Genomic DNA, 24978 nt, shown 5'->3' with positions numbered 1-24978 from the left:
AATTCTCTCTGCAAAGGGTGAGATAGCGAGTATCTCAGGCTTTGCAGCCTATCTTGGATGAATACTCAACTCTGCCTTTGTGGTGAGAAAAGCAGCCATGGGCAACATGTAAATGATTGGCTGTGTCTGTGTGCCAATAAAACTTTATTTACAAACACAGGCAGCGGGCCAGGGTCCACGGGCCAGAGTTTGGTGACCCCTGCACTATATCCTGGAATCCAGCAGGTACTTTGGAAACTTGGACATGCTGTATCGTCTGTCCACAAACCCTGGAGAAGTATCCAATGATCAAGCTCAACAGAAAGACTGAGGTCAGTGAGCCTGGAACTGAGCAGAATCACAGCAGCCATAAACCTAAGTCAAACAACCGAAGAATAAGCCGAACTCCACATTATCCCTGCACTCGTGGTTTGCAACTACCAGCAGGGTACAACACTGTCGCCTCTGCTCAGGTGGTTTTGCCAGGCCACATCCCAACACCACCCATAACCCAACATTCAAGGGGGCTGAGCACACAGCATTTCATTCATAACAGGGGTATTGGGTGTTTGCTGGGGAGGGAGAGGGATGCACCATGTCAAGGAACAGTGAGCCCTGGGGAGCACTACCTCCTTGCAGATGGCCGTCCTTCCGCTGCACTTGGGTTGCTGGTAGGTTTTGGGGAGCGCCCGATAGCTGGATCCTATGCGCTTGCAAGACGCATAGTCGATTTCCCGGCTTATCCCGTCCCCAGATCTGTCGCTCATGGGTGGCGCGAAGGACAGCTCTTTTACCCCCAGGAAGGACTTGAACTGTGCAAAGAGTTCTGGAAATTTCCTTCAAAGATAAAAACAAATGGTAACTGGTCATCCCCAGGATCTTCTGAGAGAGATCTGGAGATTTTAGAATGGCTTCAAATGGACATTCCAGGTTAAACAGAGTCAGAATTCAACATCATGGACGGCAATGAGAGGCGGAAACAACCGATACACAGGAAGTCACTGCACGTCCTGAGGTGTGTGAATGAATGGGCCTCCCAACCCTCTGTCACATACCAGGTCCCTTCTTGTGCCTACTGACCCCAGACTCACAGGAAGGCTTTGAAATAAACCAGAAAAGATGACTTAAACGGGGAGAAGCTGGAGCCCACGATGTTTCCTGACTGGAAGAGGCCGGGCTTCACCTTGGCCAATGTACCCACTGCCTGTGTTTTGTTTGTTTGGTTTTAGAGATAGTGTCTCACTCTGTTGCCCAGGCTTGAGGGCAGTGCCACGATCTCAGCTCACGGCAACCTCAAACTCTTGGGCTCAAGAGACCTTCCCACCTCAGCCTCCTCAGCAGCTGGGACACAGGCATGTGCCACCACGCCTAGGTAATTTTAAAAACATTTTTGTAGAGTTAGGGTCTTGCTGTGTTTCCCAGGCTGGTCTCCAACTCCTGGCCTCCAGCAATCATTTCGCCTCATCCTCCCAAAGTGCTGGAATGACTGGCATGAGCCACCGTGCCCAGCCATCCCATCGTAAACAAAGGTTCACTGGCACAGTCATATCCACTGGCTCTTGCAGTGCCTGTGGCCGCCTGCATGAGAGGGGTTTGAGTCATTTCCACAAAGCCCATATGAGCCCTCAGAGATCAAGTTCACTGATCCCTGATCCACAGCCTTCTGCTCTCATGAGGGAGACTCCTCTCTGTGAACCCCTCTCTGGACACATCCTTGAAAGTCAGAATGTCATGGCTGTGCTCGACGACAGGAAGGCTTTAATGCAAATGACCCTACAATGCCCTTGGATTTCTGTTTAGAACAGTATCAGATCTGGTGGTGTGTGCCTGGAATCCCAGCTACTCAGGAGGCCAGGTGGATCACTTCAGCTCGAGAGTCTGAGACCAGCCTGGGCAACACAGCGGGACACTGTCTCAAAACAGTAACATCAGATCCTACCAGAAAAGGTGCAGTTACTTTGACTGCTGGTGCCGCGGTCCTGCTGTGCCCCCCAGCCCACCCACGTGTAACAACGTACCCCTCGGTGATGTGGCTTCCGTCATGCCCTATATTTAAGAACCCTATGCCAACTCTGTTCACAAGGAAAACCCACAAGCCAATGGAAACGTAGGCAGAAAAGACACCAATAAAAATACTGCAGAGGGCTGGGTGCAGTGGCTCACGCCTGTAATCCCAGCACTTTGTAAGGCCCAGGCGGGTGGATCATGAGGTCAAGAGATCCAGACCACCTTGACCAACATGGTGAACTTCCCCATACGAGTCTCTCACTACTGCTGAAACACGGAAGCAAGAACAGCTGACTGTGCCCCAGCACTGCCCATCTGCTGCTCAGCACCCTGCCTTTCATATTCTTGAATTTCATGTTCCTTTTGTCTTCCCTTCTAGGCCCCCGACAAGCCGAGGAGGGAGGTATGGCCATTTTACAAAGACGCTGAGGCTCGCTTGGCTAGTAAGAAGCAGAGTCCCAATTCCAACCCAGGGTGATCACTTGCCCCCTGGGCCCAGGTGCCGACACCAGCTGCACACACAGCCCCGAGGGCCCCTTGTCAGGAGAGTGCTGGATTCTGAGCCCAAAAGAGGTGGGTCAAGGTGATTGTGCATTCCACATCCACAGAAAACGCCCATCCATGTGTACCCACATCACAAACAGGTCTCAGGGGCTTGTCTGGCTGAGACTAGAGAAACACCATCCTGCTCTGGGCTGTTCTTCAGGGCATTTACAGACCTTCAGCAGCCTGGGAAAGAAAACCCACTAGAAAGAGCACCCCAACATGTGCAAGCCCAGGACCACCAGGGAAAAGGCCTTCTGATGGGCTCAGCTTGACCCGTGAGGCTCGCAGCCTCAGCAGCATTTGAGGGAGGACTAGAGACCAATGCTCATTGTTAGAGATCCTGCTAAGGGAAGGAGAAGCCATGCGGTTACTTAAAAATGAGGCTGTGGGTCGGGTGCGGTGCCTCACACCTGTAATCCCAGCCCTTTGGGAGGCCGAGGTGGGCTGACCACAAGGTCAGGAGAACGAGACCATCCTGGCCAACATGGTGAAACCCTGTCTGTACTAAAAACACAAAAAATTAGCCGGGCGTGGTGGCAGGCGCCTATAATCCCAGCTACTCGGGAGGCTGAGGAAGGGGAATCACTTTATCCAAGAGGCGGAGGTTGCAGTGAGCCGAGATCACGCCACTGCACTCCAGCCTGGTGACAGAGCAAGACTCCATCTCAAAAAAAGGAAAAAAAAGGACGTGGATTCACATCTGATGCTGAAGCACTTCGAAGAAATGTTGAGTTAAAAAAAAAAAAAAGACACGTAAGTCCAGCCTGACAGCATGAGCCTGTTGACACAACACCCAGCAGCCACTGTGCCCAAAAGGCAGAGAACATGCAAAGGGCTGGCTTTGGGGCTAGAGCACCCTGGCTGCTGCCTAACAGCACGCTAAGCTCACCTAGGAGTGTTTGTCCTCGGGTAAGTCAGAAGCATTTGATCTGAGCTTCAGCTTCCTCACCTTTATTTTTGTTTATTTATTTATAGACAGAGTCTCACTCTGTCGCCCAGGCTGAGTGCAGTGGTGCGATCATGGCTCATTGCAACCTCTGCCTCTGAAACTCAAGTGATAGCTACAGGTGCATGCCACCACTGCAGGGTAGTTTCTGACAAGGATTCACTATGTTGCCCAGGCTAGTCTTTTTTTTTTGAGACAGAGTATCACTCTGTTGCCTAGGCTGGAGTGCAGCGGTGCGATCTCGGCTCGCTGCAACCTCTGCTTCCTAAGTTCAAGCAATTCTCCTGTCTTAGCCTCCTGAGTAGCTGGGACTACAGGCACAGGTCACCACATCCAACTAATTTTTTAAATTTCTAGTAGGGTTGGGGGTTCACCATATTGGTTAGGCTGGTCTTGAACTCCTGACCTCGGTGATCCGCACACCTCGGCCTCCTAAAGTGCTGGGATTACAGATGTGAGCCACTACGCCCAGCCCCTCACCTTTAAAAGTACTAGAAAAAGTACTGAAACGTATCAAATATGTTTTAAGTCCATGAACTCATTAACATGCTTTTTTAAGAAAGGACCTAATTGGTCCCCTTGGGAAGATGACACGAAAGCAGCTCATCACTCTGAGGCCGCAGGAAAGAAACAAGACTGAAACCAAGCAGCTTTCCTGGCCACTTTAGAAAAGGTGATAAATGCTGTGGCAATCTTCCTGTGCAACCCCAGATGAATGAGCAAACCTGGGAGGCTAATAACACAGAAATAACAGACAGGGACATGTAGAGGGCTATCAGAATAGAAACAGTAAGGACTAGAATCGGAGGGAACTGGAGGTGAAAGGAGATGTATTAGGAAACAAAACCCAGGGCCTGGGTGCCGTGGCTCACATTTGTAATCCCAGCACTTTGGGAGGCTGGGACAGGAGGATCACTTGAGGCCAGGAGTTTGAAACCAGCCTGGCCGATGTGGAGAAACCCCATTTCTCCTAAAAATACGAAAATGAGCTGGGTGTGATGGTGTGCACCTGTACTCCCAGCTACTCGGGAGGCTGAGGCAGGAGAATGGCTGGAACCTGCAAGGCGGAGGTTGCGGTGAGCTGAGATCACCCCACTGCACACCAGCCTGGGCGACAGAATGAGACTCCATCTCAGAAAAAAGGGAAGAAAACCCAGCTGGGGTGAAACTGAGGCATGTATTTGGCAATGCCCCCCTGGGTGGCTGCACCGTCACTCCTGCAGTAGGCGGTCACTCCCGTAGTCTATTTGTGATGTGGGTGGTGGGCGGGCACGTGGGTGACTGCTTAATAAAGATTCAACCCATTTCTCGGCCACGTGGTTTCTTGCATCTGTGCTTCATTGTAAGTTAGAAAAATATTTACATATACACACATTTTTTTAAGTTAATGCAAAAGGACTCACACAGCACCTGTCCCCAGGGTTGATTTAACTGTTTCCCATTTAGAAAAAAAAAAAAGTACAGCTTATGCCAGAGCTCATTTAATTTTACATAAACTCTCTCTGAGGCTGAAGAGAGTGATTTTCTCTGACTGATTTTCATGGTGGAAGTAAAATGTAAAAACTGTTCTTGGAGTTGTTTCTAAACAGAGTGTCAGAATCATGTGAATCACCAGAAGTGTCTATTTTAGAACAGTCGGAGCCATCAGCTGAGTCTCTGGCCAACAACTGTTTGAGAACAATGTTCCCATCAAGTGCAGGAATGCTACGTTTTCCAAGATTTGATATTTTCAGTGATCAAGAATTACTATATTTTGTGTAACTGGAAACACCACTGCCAAAAACAGAATGCTATGCATAAAACGATGTCTTTTTATTTCCAAAGTTGATATATGAGAGCAACGCAAAAATAATAATAAAAATGAGATCCTTCATGACAAAGTTATTTCAGGGTAAACGCTGCAGCCACAACTGCCATCAACTACTATTCTTGGGGTAAACAGGAAAACAGTTAAGGACTGAATGGGCTGATCACATAACGTGTGTGCCCGCCATGTTTGAGAACCATTAAAAAAAATTATGGCCAGGCACCGTGGCTCATGCTCGTAATCCCAGCACTTTCGGAGACTGAGGCAGGCAGATTACTTGAGGTCACGAGTTCGGGACCAGCCTGGCCAACATAGCAAAACTCCATTTCTACTGAAAATACAAAAATGAGCCAGGTGTGGTGGTTTTATGTAATTCCAACTACTGTAATTCCACCTGTAACCCCAACTACTCAGGAGGCTAAGGCAAGAAAATCGCCTGAACCTGGAAGCTGGAGGTTGCAGTGAGCCAAGACTGCATCATTGCACTCCAGCCTGGATGACAGAGCAAGACTCTGTCTTGAAAAAAAAAATCTGCAGGTGTGTTTTTCTTGGACACTCTTCCCTTCTTTAGGTAGATCCAAGCTTGTGACTTACATCATTTCCTTCTGCCTAAAGAAACCTGTCATCTCCTTTTATTTGTGAAATTCGATTGTATTTCAAGGGCCCTAGAGGTAGTGCCCACCTGCAGGTCTCAGGAACTGCGCTTAGGTAGGTACATTTACTATCCCCATTTTACAGCAAGGAAACTGAGAGTCAGACTGGCCAAGTGACTCATCCCAGTCACAGGGCTGATGTGCAGGAAGGGAAACTGGCCCCACTTGGCTCCCAGGTCTCACACAGTGCTCACAGTCCCACCTACTCGTACTGTACACACTCCTGTGCACCCAAGAGCAGACGCAAGTGTGCACAGTTGCTTCCAGGCCCCTCGACCTGGACCTAGTCCCCCCCTAGGCTGACCTGGCCACCGGGGGTTAGAAACTGCTCTCAGACCTGACCCACTAATGAGGCTTCTCTCTGTGTAGCTGGGGTACGGTTTTTTGGTTTTTGTTTTTTAAATGGAGTCTCACTCTTGTTGCCCAGGCTGGAATACAGCAGCACAGTCTTGGCTCACTGCAACCTCCGCCTCCCGGGTTCAAGTGATTCTCCTGTCTCAGCCTCCCAGGTAGCTGGGATTACAGGTGACCGCCACCATGCCCGGCTAATTTTTGTATTTTTTAGTAGAGATGGGGTTTCACCATGTTAACAAGGCTGGTCTTGAACTCCCGACCTCAGGTGATCCACTCACCTTGGCCTCCCAAAGTGCTGGGATTACAGGTGTGAGCGACTACATCCAGACGTTTTTTTTTTTTTGGATATAGGGTCTCAGGCTGGAGTGCAGTGGCGTGATCACAGCTCACTGCAGGCTTCACCTCCCGGGCTCAGACGACCCAGCCTCCTAAGTAACTGGAACTAAGCCTGTAATCCCAGCACTTAGGGAGGCCGAGGCGGGTGGATCATGAGGTCAAGAGATTGAGACCATCCTGGTCAACATGGTGAAACCCCATCTCTACTAAAAATACAAAAAATTAGCTGGGCATGGTGGTGCGTGCCTGTAATCCCAGCTACTCAGGAGGCTGAGGCAGGAGAATTGCCTGAACCCAGGAGGCGGAGATTGTGGTGAGCCAAGATGGCGCCATTGCACTCCAGCCTGGGTAACAAGAGCGAAACTCCGTCTCAAAAAAAAAAAAAAAAAAAAGAATTATAAAAGGCATTTATCGGGTGAATCTCCAGGGAATTACGCTGGGTTAAAAAAAAAAGTTTCTCCCATAAGGTTCCTCCTGTACAGTTCCATTACTGTAACATTTTAATATAAATTTTAGAGACACACTAAAATTTAGATGAGTGGTGTGGTTGCCAGGAGTTGGAAACAGACTCTGGGTGAGGCAGGCTTTTCGGATGGAAACAAAAGGTCAAGGCAGAACGCTGACGGCCCTGGAGCTGCTCAGTATCTTCACTGTGGCGGATGCACAACGCTCCACAGTGAGAAAGTTGTATAAACACACACACCGGACGTGTACGAGTGACACAGAGACGCTGGAAAGATCCGTGGGTTGTGTGAGAGTCGATACAGTCAGCCGTCACTCGCCAGGTTTTAGGAAGCTGTGACTTTCGGCGAAAAGATGCCTAACAAAACCAATTTTGCCGCAAGCTAATTGACACATCAACAAGAGTGACACTCCTAAGGCATATTTCCGGTCATAAAACCATCACCAAATTTCTCAAGAGAGACCAAACACTTCTAATATTTAACACTGAAATAAATGCAAGCCAGACATAGAGATAAGAAAGATGAGTGAAAACAACTTACCAGATTTACCCAATCACCCCAGTTCAGGGTCTCAGGCGGCTGGACCCCATCCCAGCGGTTCAGAGCACCCTGGACACCACATCACCCCACTGCAGGGCGCTCACCACCCCCTCACTCAGGCTGGGACCATGGAGATTCATCACTTCACCTACATTTAACCTAACATGCACATCTTTGGGACGTGGGAGAAACTACACAGACATGGGGAGAACATGCAAACTCCACTCAGACCAGAAATGAATGGTTTTTTCTCACCAGTAACAAAACAGTGTTAAATGAAAAGGCTTTATTCGAGGACCTACTGTTTTCTGGTGAGGATACTAACTCTAGATGTTACTGTTGGAGGCACCAGCTGGAGGGTACCCAGGTGGTGTATCACTCCTTACAAAAGCATGGGAATTGGCTGTGCACGGTGGCTAATGCCTGTAATCTCAGCACTTGGGGAGGCCAAGGCAGGTGGATCACAAGGTCAGGAGTTCGAGAACAGCCTGGCCAATGTGGTGAAACCCCGTCTGTACTAAAAATACAAAATCAGCAGGGCGTGGTGGCGGGCACCAGTAATCCTGGCTACTCGGGAGGCTGAGGCAGGAGCATGGCTTGAACCCAGCAGGCGAAGGTTGCAGTGAGCCAAGACCGTGCCATTGCAATCCAGCCTGGGCGACAGAGCAAGACTCTATCTCAAAACAAACAAACAAAAAACACAAATGCACAGGAATCTATAATTAATCTCAATCACTTCAATTAGTAAACAGGATTTTAGAAAAGCAAAATCATTGTTCAAAAACAGTAACTAAAAACCTAGCAGATGGAGTTGTCAGGAACAGAACTACCCTGGGGAGCCCGGGGAAGTCAGCTGCTCACCCCAGAAATGGGCTGACGAGCTGCAGGAGCTCGGAGCCAGACACCAGCTCCTGGTTGAAGAGGGCGATGCAGCGGAGGAAGTTTTCATACACCTCCTGGCTCTTCAGCACTCGGCGGACCTGTGGAGACAGCAGTCAGGGACCCACTGTGAACCCCTGCTCCTCAGCTTCTGGGCCTGGTTCACTTGTAAGTCACCCACATGGGTGTGCGATACAGGAACCAGCTGTGTCTATAAGTAAATGAGATCCGTGCAGCAATTCACAGCCCATGTGCATCATCTATGGCAATTCACACAGCTTGCGCATGTGATCCATGCAGCAATTCACAGCCCATGTGTCATCTGTGCAGCAATTCACACAGCCTGCACATGCGATCCATGCAGCAATTCACAGCCCATGTGTCATCCATGCAGCAATTCACACAGCCTGCGCATGCGATCCGTGCAATTCACAGCCCATGTGCATCATCTGTGCAGCAATTCACCCAGCCCGCGCATGCGATCCATGCAGCAATTCACAGCCCATGTGTCATCCGTGCAGCAATTCACACAGCCTGCACATGCGATCCATGCAATTCACAGCCCATGTGCATCATCTGTGCAGCAATTCACCCAGCCCGCGCATGCGATCCATGCAGCAATTCACAGCCCACGTGCATCATCTGTGCAGCAATTCACACAGCCCGCACATGCGATCCGTGCAGCAATTCATAGCCCATGTGCATCATCTGTGCAGCAATTCACACAGCCCACGCATGCAATCCGTGCAGCAATTCACAGCCCATGTGCATCATCTGTGCAGCAATTCACACAGCCTGCGCATGCGATCCGTGCAGCAATTCACAGCCCATGTGCATCATCTGTGCAGCAATTCACACAGCCCATGCATGCAATCTGTGTAGCAATTCACATAGCCCATGACCATCATCTGTGCAATTCACACAGCCCATGCACACGAGCCATGTAGCAATTCACAGTCCATGTGTGTCATCCATGTAGCAAGTTACATAGCCCGTGCAGGCAATCCATGCAGCAATTCACAGCCCAGATGTGTCATCCGTGCAGCAATTCACAGCCACCTTGTCTGCTGTGCCCACAAACCCTGGGCGGGAACCCCACAATCACCCCCGACATAAGAAAAAGCCACACAGCTTCAGGGTGGCAGACATGTATGTCTTCCTACTCTGCTCGGACTCTCAGTTCTGTCTGGCACACCCACTGTGGACTCCTGCCCACACCCCACGTCTGGGCTCCAAGGTGGCCCACATTCCCTGCTGCAATGAGAGCTGGGGGCCAGCTCCATCCTCCCGACCCCACCTGCTCCATCCTCAGACCACACCCACCCTAGCTCCACCCTCCCCAAGTCCTGGGGCAGGCCCAGGGAGCATCGGCCCAGCCAGCTGGATGTGGCATCCACAAGATGGAAGCCAGGGCCCGCCCTCACCTTGTCAAAGAAAGAAAATTCCTGCAGAGTCCCGTACTTCCCCACCGCAGCAATAGACAGGTCTTTGGTACCACGAAGTTTCATTTTTTTCTGCCGGGGGAAATTCCACAGTTAACACTCTCCCTTCCACCAGTGGCCTCTGCCACTGGGATCTCCGTCTCAGCAGGTTAGGGCTTTGGATAACAGGCAAGAGTGCCGCCACAGCATCAGAACAGCAAGGGAGATGTGCCCCTGGCTCCGACGACCTCAGAATCCTCTCCCTGTTTTGTCCTGAGGGCCAATACAGCAACAAGAAGCGGACAGGAAGAGGGCGGCACTGGGAAGACCCTGGAGAAGCGAAATGTTGAGTCTCTGCAGGCTTACGTCTCTAAGCTGGACTTGCACCTGAACTTGGCCACACGATATCATGGCAGGAAGGACAATACTGTCCATCCAGAACTATCTCCAAAGTGCCTGAAGAATGGGGATAGGCCGGGCACAGGGGCCCACACCTGTGATCGCAACACTTTGGGAGGATGAGGTGGGAGGACTGAGCCCAGGAGTTCGAGACCAGCCTGGGCAACACAGTGAAATGCCATCTTTACAAAAAGGTATGGTGGTGCACACCTATAGTCCCAGCTACTTGGGAGGCTGAGGTGAGGGGATAGATCCCAGAGATCAAAGCTTCCGTGAGCTGCGACTGTGCCACTGCACTCCAGCCTGGGTTGACAGTGAGACCCCATTCCCCCGCCAAAAAAAGAATGATGAGGACATGCCAAGAGGACACAGGAGCCAAAGGGACCCCACTGGCCAAATCTGGAACAGTTTGGACATCAACACTAGAATAGATTATAATCCAGAATTCTTACCTAATATACGTAACTAAATAAATGCGAGGATGAGAAAGTTCCTACCAATAGTAGAAAGCCACACAAGTAATAATGCAATCAGAAAACCACCACAGTGGGTAAAGGGCATGACAGGAGCTGGATCCCAGCCCCTCTGCCCTCAGCTGTGCCGTGACCAACCTGAACAACTGTACATGGCGGCCTTGCCTGTGAGGGTCCTGAGGGTCAAAAGGAGACTGAGTGGTACATTGTTTCTTGGGACCTAGGGCAGGGGTAACACTCCTTCCTCCTCCTACTTTTTACAACAATCTCACGGGACAGGGAGAACGGATGAACAGCCACCTTAGAGGAGACCCAACTTGCAAAGGTCCTGCCACTGGTTAACCTCACCCAGCCCCAGGTCCAGCCCCGAACCGCTGCTTGGGCCTCTGTTCCCTGGTCACCTGCCAGGAAGGCCCGGTTTGCTAGGGCCCCTGGGTGCGGGAACGGCCACACGTGGCTGACGGGTACCTTGGCGGGCGCAGACACGGGGCGGAGCAGCGAGGGCCGGGAGCGCTTCCTGCTGTGCTCGAGAGTCTTGTCGTGCTCGCTCTTCTGCACGCTGTGCATCTCGCACGGCCCGTTTCCTGTGAACTGAGAGCACACGGGAGGCGGTCAGTGCCAGAGACACAGCCAGGCCCGGGCATCTGAGCACCGAGAGCTGTTTCCAGCTCAGCCCACAGCCTGTTGGGCACTGGTGGCCAGAGGCTCTGTCTGTGAGGTGACTGCAGCAAAACGCTCAGTTCCAAGGTAACAGAATCATCAGACTAACAGTGCCAGGCCGGAGGAGGCCCCTGTGAGGCCTTTATGGATAAGGGCGGGAGTGGGGTGGGGGTTTTAGGAGGGAGACACCTGAGTCGGGTCTTCCTGTGCCAGGGCTCATGTGACAGGCCACCGGTGGGGCGTCTTGCTGTGTACATGCAAACGCCACAGAAACAGAAGGCGCAGTAGACAGAGAAACAGGCAGAGAGGGGAAGTAGCTCACATTCGCCAGGGCACTGGTGGGGGCCTTGAAGTCAGATTTTGAAGTCTTTTGTATGATTAACAAAACATTTCTGGGGGATGATGTCATCACTTGCTGGGAGTGGAGTGGGACTCGTGGCTGGTTCGGGGCCTGCCTCCCAGGTGCTACGCCAGCCATCAACTAACGGGGATGCTCATCCCGAGCAGGGCACCTACAGGGTGCCAGTGACATTTATCAAGAATTGTTCTGGAACAATCTATTCAGGATTTCGGTCTATATGAACATACTGGAAAGCTGGACAGGCAGGAGAGGATGGACAGACCACAGCTTTGCAGGATGTGGGCAGGGCTGGAGAGGCCTCCCCCTTCCCATGCCACCACAGGACCAGGATGCAAAGACACACCCAAAGGCCTAAAGTGTGAGTCAGGTGGACAAGTCGTGGCGTATCTGAACAAAACAGCCAGCAGCCATGACACCATGAGCTGGCTCTGAGCTGCTGCTAGGAACAGGCATACCTGAAAAACAAAACAAAATGAAAAAACCAAGGGGAAGAAAAAGCCCAAAAAAGGGGCAGAACACACAGGATGCTGGGGTGTGTTACTTTCTAAAAAGTATCTGTTGCATATGCAGAGGAAATTTCTGGAAAGATACAGGACACTTAGAATCGGTGGCTCATGCCTGTAATCCCAGCACTTTGGGAGGCCGAGGTGGGTGGATGGCCTGAGGTCAGGAGTTCGAAACTTGCCTGACCAACACAGTGAAACCCCGTCTCTACTAAAAATACAAAACTTAGCCAGGCGTGGTGGTGGGCGCCTGTAATCCTAGCTGCTCAGGAGGCTGAGGCAGGGAAATCACTTGAACCTGGGAAGCAGAGGTTGCGGTGAGCCGAGATTGCACCGTTGCACTCCAGCTTGGACAACAAGAGCGACACTCCATCTCAAAAAAAAAAAATTTGATACTCTTGCTAATAGTTAGCATTAGTACATTAAAACATACTATTTTTACAATAATAATAATAATAAAGACTTATCAGGCTAGATGTGGTGGCTCGCGCCTGTAATCCCAGAGCTTTGGGAGGCTGAGGCAGGCGGATCATGAGGTCAGGAGTTTAAGACCAGCCTGACCAACATGGTAAAATCCTGTCTCTACTAAAAATACAAAAATTCGCCAGGCGTGGTAGTGTACACCTGTAATCCCAGCTACTCGTGAGGCTGGGGCAGGAGAATCGCTTGAATATGAGCAGCAGAGATTGCACTGAGCCAAGACTGTGCCACTGCATTCCAGCCTGAGCGATAGAGCAAAACTCTGTCTCAAAAAAAGAAAAAACCAACAACAACAACAAAATAAAGACTTATTATTTAGCCACAGGTAAGACTTACAGGAATTCAACTTATTTGGGGAATAATTACCCAAAGACCCAAGCCTATCTCGAGAGCTATAAGTGGAGAAACTGGCATCTACACAACAATTCTCCACTGATTCTTCTTTATTTTCTTTTTGAGATGGAGTCTGCCGTCACGCAGGCTGGAGTGCGATGGCACAATCTCGGCTCACTGCAACCTCCGCCTCACGGGTTCAAGCTATCTCCTGCCTCAGCCTCCAGAATATTGGGGATTATAGGCATGAGCTGCCAAGCCTGGCTAATTTTTGTATTTTTTGTATATGCTGGAACAGGTGCAAATTGACTCCCAAAAGATGCAGCTGGGTGACCATATGACAGGTGCTGAACGGGAATGGGGGACCTGGAGGGGAAACCCAAGCTCACCAAGCTGGTATAGCGGATCTTCCCCAATGGTTCACATGGTTCTTGCTTTTCAGTTCACAAATGTCCCAATTTGTGAACATCTGAGCTAGACGGACACCCCCCAAAGACCACCTAGGCGTGGGAATGGCAAATTAACATAGGCCCTGTTTTTGTAAATAAAATTTTATCAGCATCTAGCCACACACACTTTCATTGTGTAAAGAGTTACTGGTACCTGGTCACGCCCGTTCCATTATTTTTTTTTTTTTGAGGCAGAGTTTTGCTCCTGCTCCTGTTGCCTGGGCTGGAGTGCAGTGGCACAACCTCAGCTCACAACAACCTCTGCCTCCTGGGTTCAAGCAATTCTCCTGCCTCAGCCTCCGGAGTATCTGGGATTACAGGCGAGCACCACCAAGCCCCGCTAATTTTTTGTATTTTTAGTAGAGACGGTGTTTCCCCATGTTGTCCAGGCTGTTCTCAGACTCCTGACCTCAGGTGATCTACCCGCATTAGCCTCCCAAAGTGCTGGGATTACAGGCATGAGCCACAGTGCCCGGCCACCCATCCATTTTGTAAATAAAGTTTTGTTGGCACCCAGCCACACCCACTCATTTTGTAAGTAAAGTTTTATTGGGACACAGCCCTGCCCAGTCACGGACATATATATTCCATGACTGCTTTCAAGCTACAGGGCAGAGGTGAGTCTTTACACAGAGATGAACTGGCCTGCAAAGCCTGAGATATTTACTATTTGGCCCTTTGTAGGAAAGGTTTGCCAAGCTCGGATCCAGGCCAGTCAAGTCTGATTAGGGCAATGCCAAATGTCATCTGTGGTTTCCTTTTCTTACAGTTTTAATGTATGTCTAAAAGTTAACACAAATATGTACTTCACACAACAGATGCTGCAGTGGGTGCTTTTAATAATTTTAAAAAGTTGATCCTATCTTTCTAAATGTACAAGATGGCTCTAATAACCCAATACACACTAAAAACCTTAGCTAAATTGACAACAAATGTTATTTAAGAGTCTCATGCTCTACTGACTGAACTAGCCGGGCACCTGCATAAATGCCACTTCAAGAAATCATGGGCCGGGTGCGGTGGCTCAAGCCTGTAATCCTAGCACTTTGGGAGGCCGAGGCAGGTGGATCACGAGGTCAAGAGATCGAGACCATCCTGGTCAACATGGTGAAACCCCGTCTCTACTAAAAATACAAAAAATTAGCTGGGCATGGTGGTGCGTCCCTGTAATCCCAGCTACTCAGAAGGCTGAGGCAGGAGAATTGCCTGAACCCAGGGGGCGGAGGTTGTGGTGAGCCAAGATCACGCCATTGCACTCCAGCCTGGGTAACGAGCGAAACTCCGTCTCAAAAAAAAAAAAAGAAAAAAGAAAAGAAATCATGGACTGGGCATGATGGCACATGCCTGTAATCCTAACACTCTGGGAGGTCAAGGTGGGAGGATGGCTTGAGTCTGAGACCAACCTGGGCAACACTGTGAGACCCTGTCTCTACAATTAAAAGATAAAAGCTAGCCAGGCATGGTGGCATGCACCTGTAGTCCCAGCTACTTTGGAGGCTGAGGCAGGAGGATCACTTGAGTCCAGGAGGTTGAGGCTGCAGTGAGCCAAGATTACACCACTGCACTCCAGCCTGGGTGACAGAGTGAGGCCTTGTCTCTAAAAACAAACAAAACAAAACAAAATAATAATAGAGACACAAACAAGTAGTCCACAGCATGTTAAAAAAATATATCTAATAAGAATACTAAAGAAACTGCTGGCAGGCACTTTTCAGTGGGAAATGCTTATTTTCCCAGGGCGAGCTTTGTCAGGGACTGGCTTCATAAATGCCACCAGGGGGCGCTGCAGTAGCAGCCATCAGAGGACCAGTCTCCAATCAGTGTCCCCCAAAAGGACCAGACTTCGCAGTGCTTGAAGAATGACCACTAGATGAAAGCCCACAGAACCAAGGTCACCCAGGCCGCAGAACTCCAAAGACTTTGGGCAAGTAGCTGCAGGCTGCCAGTTCAATGAGTCACCACATGTCTGCTGGGTATAGCCCCCACAGTGCTGGCAGAGGGGGTTCCCCATGGTACAGATCCCCAGAGCAAGGGTCTCAGAGCTGGTTCTTTTGTGCAGTCTTGTCAGTGTGTTAGAGCCCAGGTCATCCTAGCCAGATGCTTCCCTGGGAAATCTTCCAACCACACGAGCCAGGGGACATCCTCCTCATGGTCACTCCTAGATGAGGAAGTTGAGGCTCTGGGAAGTGACCTGCCAGGCTCCCGCTGTTCCGGGCGCTACACCCCAACCTCCTGTGTCAATCCAGAGTGGCTTGGGGTACCCTTCACCAGGGCAGCAAAAGCTTGCCCAGGCCTCAGCCAGGCCTTCCCTGAGGCCAGGAAGGCTAAACTGTCCCCACCCTTGGCCACTCTACACTGTCAGCAATGGCTCAAGGAATCCGGCTAGGGACACCACTGGAGCCCATCTCCCAGTGGGGACGGGCATGTGGGAGAAGAGCTGCCAACAGGGAGGGGACAGTTGAGTGTGAGACCCAGGTACTAGAGAATGAGACCCACAGACAGTCCGCAAGCAGACAAGGAGGAAGACACGCGTCACAGCACAAGCGACAGCAGTCAGCTCCAACCGCTGGGGGCTTGGAGGCCTGAGTGCCCACTCCTGGAGCCTTGTCAACACCAGAAGGGTGTGAAGCAGGAGAGAGGAAGACACCCCTCTGATTCGAGTGGTCACAGGGCTCCAAAATTAGGGAGTCTCTAACAAGCAGGAAGGGGGAGTGATGCCAGAATTTCCAAGAGAAAACCAAGTAGAGATTTTGAACTTCAGAGAGACACCAGGGGGACAGTGGAATCGGAGAAGATAACACGAGGGGGTTCCCAAGGAGGCGGCTCAGGGCAGAGGCCTGTGATAGAGGTAAGCTCCCCGTCAAAGGAGGAATTCCAGGTGCAGGTTCTATTTGACCCTCCCCCAGGCCAGGCAGTGAGCTGGCTCTGGGGACATAGGGTGGGGATGATCTCGCTCTTGCACAAATGCAGCTGTCCTTTCCAGTGCTCTGAGCACCTGAAAGACAAGAGCTTGTGGGGTCCCCACCTGAGCAGGAGGGAGGGTCGCTCCTGTGTGAGAGAGAAGGAAACCAGGCCCAGGAGGTGGCACAACCCTTCTGCCTCTACGGCCCGGGTGTATGTACTACGCCTACAAGCTTGGCCCAGGCCCCAGGCAGGAGGGAAGGTCAGGGTAAGGCTCCCAGACTTGACCCTCACAGAGCAGCATGCAGTCCCTGTAACTTCGAGTTAGGAAGTGTTTCTGGGTGGCATCCTTGCTTTGAGGGGGTGCTCATCCCCTAGAGACAGTAACTCATGGGGACAAGCCCCACCCATTGGCCTAGATAAACTGGAGAGACTCTGGCCAAGGACAAGGGAAGGACAGGGTTTGGAGAGCACGGAGGAAAACCCAAGAAAATATACTGGAAGTGCGCCGGACTCAACCAAGGGTCTAGATCACGTCCACACCTAGACCCCTGCTGGTGCCTGAGCTCTTCCCTTCAAGACCTGCTTCCCCCGCCCTACCCGCTCCACTTCATCCATTCAGAGCCAGGACCCAGGAGAGGAGTGGTGAGAAATGGAAGTGGTGGCGGGGAACCTCTCATCTTGATGTGTCATCAAGGACCAAGGGGAAGAAGAAAAGAGGAAATGGAACATTCACAAGCTAGAAACAGAAGAGAACTTCTTTAGCCTAATAAAGCAGTTAGGAAAAAAACAGAGCTGGCATCACACTCTAAGGTGAAGGGCTGGGCCAGGCGCGGTGGCTCACACCTGTAATCCCAGCACTTTGGGAGGCCGAGGCAGGCGAATCACCTGAGGTCGGGACCTTGAGACCAGCCTGACTAACACGGAGAAACCCCATCTCTACTAAAAAATACAAAATTAGCCATGCATGGTGGCGCAGGCCTGAAATCCCAGCTACTTGGGAGGCTGAGGCAGGAGAACTGCTCGAACCCAGGAGACAGGAGTTGCGGTGAGCCAAGATCATGCCATTGCACTCCAGCCTGGGCAACAAGAGCAAATCTCCATCACACACACACACACACACACACACACACACACACACACACACCCCTTGTAGGTTAGGGACTGAAAGATTTTCCTTCATGATCAGGAACAAGGTAAGCTGCCTGCTTTCACCATTCTCCATTCAACACAGGATTGGAAGTCCTTGTTAGAACAATAAGACAAGAAGAAGTAATGAAGAGTATCTGCATTGGAAAGAAAAGATTCCCTGATGTTTGCCAGGTCAGGTGGCTCACGCCTGTAATCCTAGAACTTTGGGAGGCTAAGGTGGGTGGATCACCTGAGGTCAGGAGTTCGAGACCAGCCTGGCCAACATAGTGAAACCCCATCTTGACTAAAAATACAAAGATTAGCTGGGTGTGGTAGTGCATGCCTGTAATCCCAGCTATTTGGGAGGCTGAGGCAGGAGAATTGCTTGAACCCAGGAGATGGAGGTTGCAGTGAGCCAAGATCATATCACTGCACTCCAGCCTGGGTGACTGGGTGAGACTCTCCAAAAAAAAAGTCAAAAAGGCCAGGTGCAGTGGCTCACACCTGTAATCCCAGAACTTTGGGAGGCCGAGGTGGGCAGATCAGGAGTTCAAGACCAGCCTGGCCAACATAGTGAAACCCCATATCTACTAAAAAATACAAAAAATTAGCCAGGCATGGTGGCAGGCCCCTGTAATCCCAGCTATGCGGGAGGCTGAGGCAGGAGAATTGCAAGTGCCACTGCATTCCAGCCTGGCAACAGAACAAGACTCCGTCTCAAAAAAAAAGAAAACAATTCCATTTACAATGGCATCAGCAAAAATTAAATGCATTGGAATAAATTTGAACAAGGCAATGCAAGACTTGTCCACTAAAAACTACAAAGCACTGCTAAAAGAAATGAAAGATAACATAAATAAATGGCAAGTTTTTCATGTGTTCATGGATTAAAAAACTTAACAATGTTAAAATGGCAATATTTACCCAAGGTGATCTAAGAGTCAATGCAATCCCTATCAAAACCACAATGGCCTTTTCTGTAGAAATGGATAAGCTGATCTTCAAATTCATATGGAACTGCAAGGGGCTCTGAATGTCAAAACAATCTTGAAAAAGAAGAACAAAGTTGGAGGTTTCACACTTCCTGATTTTGACCTTACTACACAGCTATAGTAATCAAAACAGTGTGGTACTGGCATACTAATAGACACACAGTCCAGTGGATCATAATTAAGAATTCCAAAATAACATCATACAACTATAGTCAATGGGTTTTCAACAGGAGTGCCAAGACCATTCAGTGGGGAAAAACGATTTCTTCAACAAATGATGCTGGGACAACTGGATTTCCACATGCAAAAGAATAAAGTTGGACTCCTACCTCACACCATATGCAAAAATTAAAATAGGTCAATGCCATAAATATAAGAGTCAAAACTATAAAACAATTAGAAGAGAAGATGATGGGAAACCATCATGCCGTTGATGATGATTTCTTACATTTGACATTAAAAACATGCATGACATTAAGGAAAAAACAGGTAAACTGGGCTTCATCAAAATTAAAAACTGGTGTGCATCAAAGACACTAATACAAAAGTAAAAAGACAGCCTACAGAATGGAGGAAAATATTTGCAAATCATAGGTCTCATAAGGGTCTAGCATCAGAATATATAAAGAACTCTTACAACTCAACAATAAAAAGACAAATTTAAAAAATTGGCAAAGGATGTGAATAAACATTTCTCCAAAGAAGATGGACAAACAGTCAAAATACATATGGATGCTCAACATCATCTGTCATAAGGGAAATGCAAATCCAGACCACAACACAGCTGGGCACAGTGGCTCATGCCTGGAATCCCAGCACTTTGGGAGACTGAGGCAGGTGGTCGCTTGAGGTCAGGAGTTTGAGACCAGCCTGGGCAACATGGCAAAACCCTGTCTCTACAAAAAATACAAAAACTGGCCAGCCATCATGGTGCTGCCTGTAATCTCAGCTACTCAGAGGCTGAGGTGGGAGGATTACCTGAGCCTGGGAGATGGAGACTGCAGTGAACAGTGATCAAGCGTGCCACTGCACTCCAGCCTGGGTGAGAGAGAGAGAGCTTGTCTCAAAAAATAAAAACAAACCTTAATGGAATAACACTTCACATACTGATGGTTACTTAAAAAAAAAAAAAGGCAAAAAAAAACACCCCAAAACCTGGAAAATAACAAATGTTGGCCAAGATGCGGAGAAACAGAACCCGCAGTACGTTGCTGTTGGGGACATAAAATGGTGCAGTCACCATGGAAAACAGTTTGGAAGCTCTTCAAAAAGTTAAACACAGAATTACCGAGTGACCCAGCAATTCCACTCCTAGGTGTCTATGCAAAAGAACTGAAAACAGGTGTTCAAACAAATCCTTGGAATCAATGTTGACAGCAGCACTGATCAGAATAGCCAAAAGGCAGAACAACCCAAATGTCCACCAAGAGAACGTGGATCAACAGAATGTGGTCCATCTTAACAGAATTAAGATTCAGCCAGAAAAAGGAACGAGCACTGATCCATGGTACATGTGAGGCCTTGAAAACATGATGCTGACTGAGAGAAGCAAGACACAAAGGCCACATACTTTGAGATTCCGCTGATCTGATATGTTCAGAACGGGCAAATCAAATCACACAAACAGGAAGCAGATGGGTGGTTGCCAGGAGCTGGGGGAGGGGAGTGGGGAGTGGCTGCTGAGGGGGAAGGGGTCTCCTTTCAGGGGGATGAAAATGTTCTATAACTAGGTAGTGGTGAAGGTTGTACAATACTGAGGATGTATCAAATGCCAGGGAATTGTTCACTTTCAATGCTGAATTCTGTTTCATAAATTTCAGTTCAATTTTTAAGAAAGTCTTATGTTGCCAGGCGCGGTGGCTCATGCCTGTAATCCTAGCATTTTGGGAGGCCAAGGTGGGTGAATCACAAGGTCGAGAGATTGAGACCAGCCTGGTCAACATGGTGAAACCCCGTCTCTACTAAAAATACAAAAAATTAGCTGGGCATAGTGGCGCGTGCCTGTAATCCCAGCTACTCAGGAGGCTGAGGCAGGAGAATTGCCTGAACCCAGGAGGTGGAGGTTGCGGTGAGCTGAGATCGCGCCATTGCACTGCAGCCTGGGTAACAAGAGCGAAACTCCGTCTCAAAATAAAAAAGAAAGTCTTATGTTTACAGAGGAAAAAACAGAATTGAAACAGGTGGCCCTGGCAGCTTCAGGTCATAGGCAGAGCAGAAAGGTTGACAATGCAGTTTGAGCCCTGAACCTCCCTCCCTGTCTAAGGCCCCTCCTCACTCATCTCTGCTCTCTACCAGCCACCGTCAGGGCCAGGCCACAGGCCACCCCCATCCAGATCCAACCTGCTGGAGCCCCAGATCAGTCTCATCCAACAGGGGAAGCGATGGTGGTGGACTCAAGCCCTCCTGTACCTTCCCACAGGGCTGGGGTCCCAGGCAGGGCGAGGCTCTGCAGGGCAGGCAGGAGGTGGAAACTCTGGACCCACTGTCTCCATTGAGCTCTCTGCCTCCCAAACCACCCTGAGACCCGGGTACTGTCTGTACAGAGAAGCACTTTGGCAAATCGTTTCCGAGCTTGCTGTGCAGGTGGAGCCTACAATGAGGAACCCCTGGGTGCCTGTACCCTGCATAGCTTCTGAGGGACCCTAATATGGCCTGGAGGGTGGTAGGGCCTGGTCCAGCCCAGGGTTGAGCTAGCCGGGGCCCTGTCTCCTCACTGAGGACCCCAGGGCTGGGTAGGGGCTCTCTGTACTCACTAGAGATCGCTTGGCTTCGGGCAGGAACTGTCCAAACTCTGAGAGCAGGTCCTCCTGACCCCGGAAGAGGTTGGCCACCTCGGTGAACACCTCCTCTTCGGACATGCCTCGGAACGGCCGGCCCCTCGTGTTCAGCTGCTCCTTCTGCCAGTTTTAAGGAAAGGGAAAACAAGTCGTTAGCCAAGGAGCACCGTGCCCTGGGCTGGGACACTCAGGCAGCCCTCCGTGGAGGAGACGGGATGACTCTCAGAAAGAGCACCTGCTGGCGGGGCCCACAGTACTGTCTGCTCATGTGGATCTCAATGCCTGGCACAGCCTGAGCCCCAGCCATGGGCAGGAGTATGGGAGGGACTCGAGGAGGGACACCTAGCAGTGTCCACGAGCAGAGGGGTCAGGGAGGTGGGAGGCTGGCCGGAATCAGGGTGGGCTGGGGAAATGCAAGGTAAGGGGCAAACTCCAGGACTTCCCAAGGGAAATGGGGAGTGTGGAACTGGGGCACTGGGCCATGAAGGAAAGGGACTTCCAGGCCAAGGCACCTATTGGCCCGGAGTCACTGAGACCCAAGGAAAATGGACTGATCCAGAGCTTGAAGCAACAAGAGGACCAAAGGGAACCCAGGTTGGAAGGCAGAAATGGGCCAGTAAAAAGAAGGTGGCTGTTAGAAATATGTTCTTGTCAATTTTACACCCAAGAAAACTGATGCCTTGTCAATTACACCCCAGAAATTTACACCCAAGAAAACTGACACCTTGTCAATTACACCCCAGAAATTTACAACCAAGACAATTGACACCTTGTCAATTTTCACAGAACAAGAGGCAGTGGGGCCGGAGCCTCTAGGACAATATGGAATGGCCTCCACAGTCCCAGCTCCATAGCTGCAAAGCAGGAGTCCCTCCCCGCTGGGCCCACTGCAGCCTGTGGGAAAGGAAGCAAGTTTTAAATCTTGGGACCGGTGGTATCTACACCGCAGAGGAAAAAAACACCACCCTTCCAATATGTCACCAAAAGTCATTTAAAAGCAAAATTTTAAAATAAGCAAAACCCACTCAGTTCAGATAATAAATGATCTATCTGCATACAGACGGAACAATGACCAAATTGACTGAAGTTCAAAGAAACACAATTTAGGCTGGCCATGATGGCTCATGCTTGCAATCCCAGCACTTTGGGAGGCCAAGGCAGGATAATGGCTTGAGTCCAGGAGTTCAAGACCAGCCTGGGCAACATAGTGAGACTCTATCTCCACAAAAAATTTTACACTTGATCTTAGCCAAAAGGCTGAGGAGTGATACAAAAAATGTTAAACATTATCTAGGCATGGTGACACACTCCTATGGTCCTAGTTACTTGGGAGGCTGAGGCAAGAGGATTGCTTAAGCCCAGAAGTTCAAAGCTGCAGTGGGCTACAATTGTGACCGTGCATATTTCCAGCCTGGGCAACAGAGCGAGACCCTATCTAAAACAAATAAAGAGGAACATAATCACCAAACTGACTGATATTTAAAGAATACAATTTGAAACAGCGCCACAGCCATTTTCTGCTCATCTGACTATGCAGACAGAAGAGGCTGATTTCTGAGGAGGATGTGGGGAACAAGTGCTCTCAAACACAGAAGGCAAGGCCAGGCATGGTGGCTCACGCCTGTAATCCCAACTACTCGGGAGGCTGAGGTGGGAGGATTGCTTGATTCTGCAAAGTTGAGGTTGCAGCGAGCCGTGATCGCACCACTGCACTCTTGCCTGTGTGAGAGTGAGACCCTGTCTCAAAAAAAAAAAAAAAAAAAAAAAATCAAATCAAAACAGATCTCCAATGGCTATTTGTGCATGCATGTTCACTGCAGCACTATTTCCAACAGCCAAAAGCTGGAAGCAGCCCCATGTCCACTGACAGATGAACAGATAAACAAAATATAGTCCATTCATTTGCTGAAATATTATTTAGCCTTAAAAAGGAAAGAAGTTCTGACTCATGGTACAACACAGATGAACCCTGAGGACATTATGCTAAGTGAAATGAGTCCGTCACAAAAAGACAAATACTTATGGGAAGTCCCTAGAATCATCACATCCATAGAGACAGAAAGCAGAAAGGTGGGTGCCAGGGGCTGGGGGGATGGGGGATAGTAAGTGTTTAATGGGGACAGAGCTTCAGTTTCACACAGTTCTGAAGGTGGATGGTGGCAATGGTTACAGAACAATTTGAATGTACTTAATGCCACAGAACTGCACACTTAAAAATGGTGAAAATGGTAAATTTTGTTATGTGTACTTTACCACAGTAAAAAAAAAAAACAATAATGCAAAAAACCCAGCTGGAGGCTCCTGTCATTCCAGCACTTTGACAGACTGAGGTGGATGGATTACTTGAGTTCAGGAGTTTGAGACCAGCATGGGCAACATGGCAAAACCCTGTCTCTACAAAAAATACAAAAATTAGCCAGGTGTGGTGATGCATGCCCATATTCTAGCCCCAAGTAGCCTCCACTACTTGGGAGGCTGAGGTTGGAGGATGGCTTGAGCCCAGGAGGTGGAGGCGGCAGTGAGCTGAGACCATGCCACTGCACTCCAGCCTGTGCAACAGAACCAACTCTGTCTCAAGAAAAAACAAACAAAAAACCCCACCTCTAAGTGGAATTTTACAGGATTTTATCAATTCCAACAGGCAAATCTGAGTATCTGCAGGGCCCCCACACTGGATGAAACCACACAACCCACAAGGAATTACAACCTGAGTCCTCACCTGGTACGTGTGCAGGATCTCCAGGAACGACCTGTAGATTTCCGGGTGGTCTAGGAAGCGGGTCTTAATCTTATTCACGTAGCTGATGGCGTTGTTAAACTCCACGGAATCGGACTCCAGGGGCACCTGGGGTTTGTCCTCCTTATACGGCACCTGCTGCTTGAAGTCCTCTGCACAGTCCCCGTGGTTGTGTGAATTCTCCTGACAAGGTGACAGTGAGTTACTGCCAGGCCCAACACTGGGAACAAACTGAAAAACACCAGTCCCAGCCACTGCACAAGCACAGAAAAAACTCAGCATGGAACCAAGTTTTATTAGAGACAGGGAAAGGTTATTTCTGAGGGCCTGAAGGCAAACAGGGCGGGGCACACAGGTGAGTCTCCCCAGCTCACCTCCGCCTCATCCCTACCAGTCCACTCAAAGAACATGCCAAGTTCAAGGAGCACCTTCCATTTTGAAAACTTGACATTCAGGAGAAATGTACAAAGTGGATGTTTAAGCCTCTGCAGCGCCAAGTGCTGGGCTGTGTGTAAGAAAAGTCTCCCCCGCCTTCCGCAATCTGTTTCAGCAAGATTGCTTTCACGTGGAAGAGCGCGTGCTGCCAGCAGTGATGCCACAGTAGGATGCATAAGGTAGGGACACTGGACGTTAGAGGCAACCCACCTTCCAGGTTGCTGGGGACTTCAGGGATTCCTGGGATGTGACATTTTTGGTGCTAAGCCCCAGGCAAATTGCAACGAGGTGCATCAGTCACTTGAGAGAAAAGACAGGCCCTGAACACCCACCAAGAATGCCCTCTATGCATGTACTTTTCAGCCCATATGAGCCAAAAGAGAAACAAAGTTGCCTCCCTCCCAGGTTGCGGAGG

At 49.7% G+C, this 24978-nt stretch overlaps 1 protein-coding gene across 2 annotated transcripts in view; it reads right to left on the bottom strand.

Moving 5' to 3' along the window:
* Nucleotides 1-24978, bottom strand: part of SIN3B (SIN3 transcription regulator family member B) — a 50382-nt gene that overhangs the window by 13956 nt on the left and 11448 nt on the right. For both annotated transcript variants that reach the window (XM_078361748.1, XM_035287385.3), the window contains exons 4-9: nt 24111-24311; nt 21368-21511; nt 11273-11395; nt 9936-10025; nt 8494-8612; nt 609-816 (exon numbers count right to left, since the gene is read on the bottom strand). In XM_078361748.1, the coding sequence (XP_078217874.1) occupies nt 609-816; nt 8494-8612; nt 9936-10025; nt 11273-11395; nt 21368-21511; nt 24111-24311 (885 nt within the window). The remainder of the gene's footprint in view (nt 1-608; nt 817-8493; nt 8613-9935; nt 10026-11272; nt 11396-21367; nt 21512-24110; nt 24312-24978) is intronic.

This window comes from Callithrix jacchus, chromosome 22, assembly GCF_049354715.1.
Source record: "Callithrix jacchus isolate 240 chromosome 22, calJac240_pri, whole genome shotgun sequence".
NCBI classification, from domain to species: Eukaryota; Metazoa; Chordata; class Mammalia; order Primates; family Cebidae; genus Callithrix; species Callithrix jacchus.
This window is presented reverse-complemented; position numbering and strand designations above follow the sequence as displayed.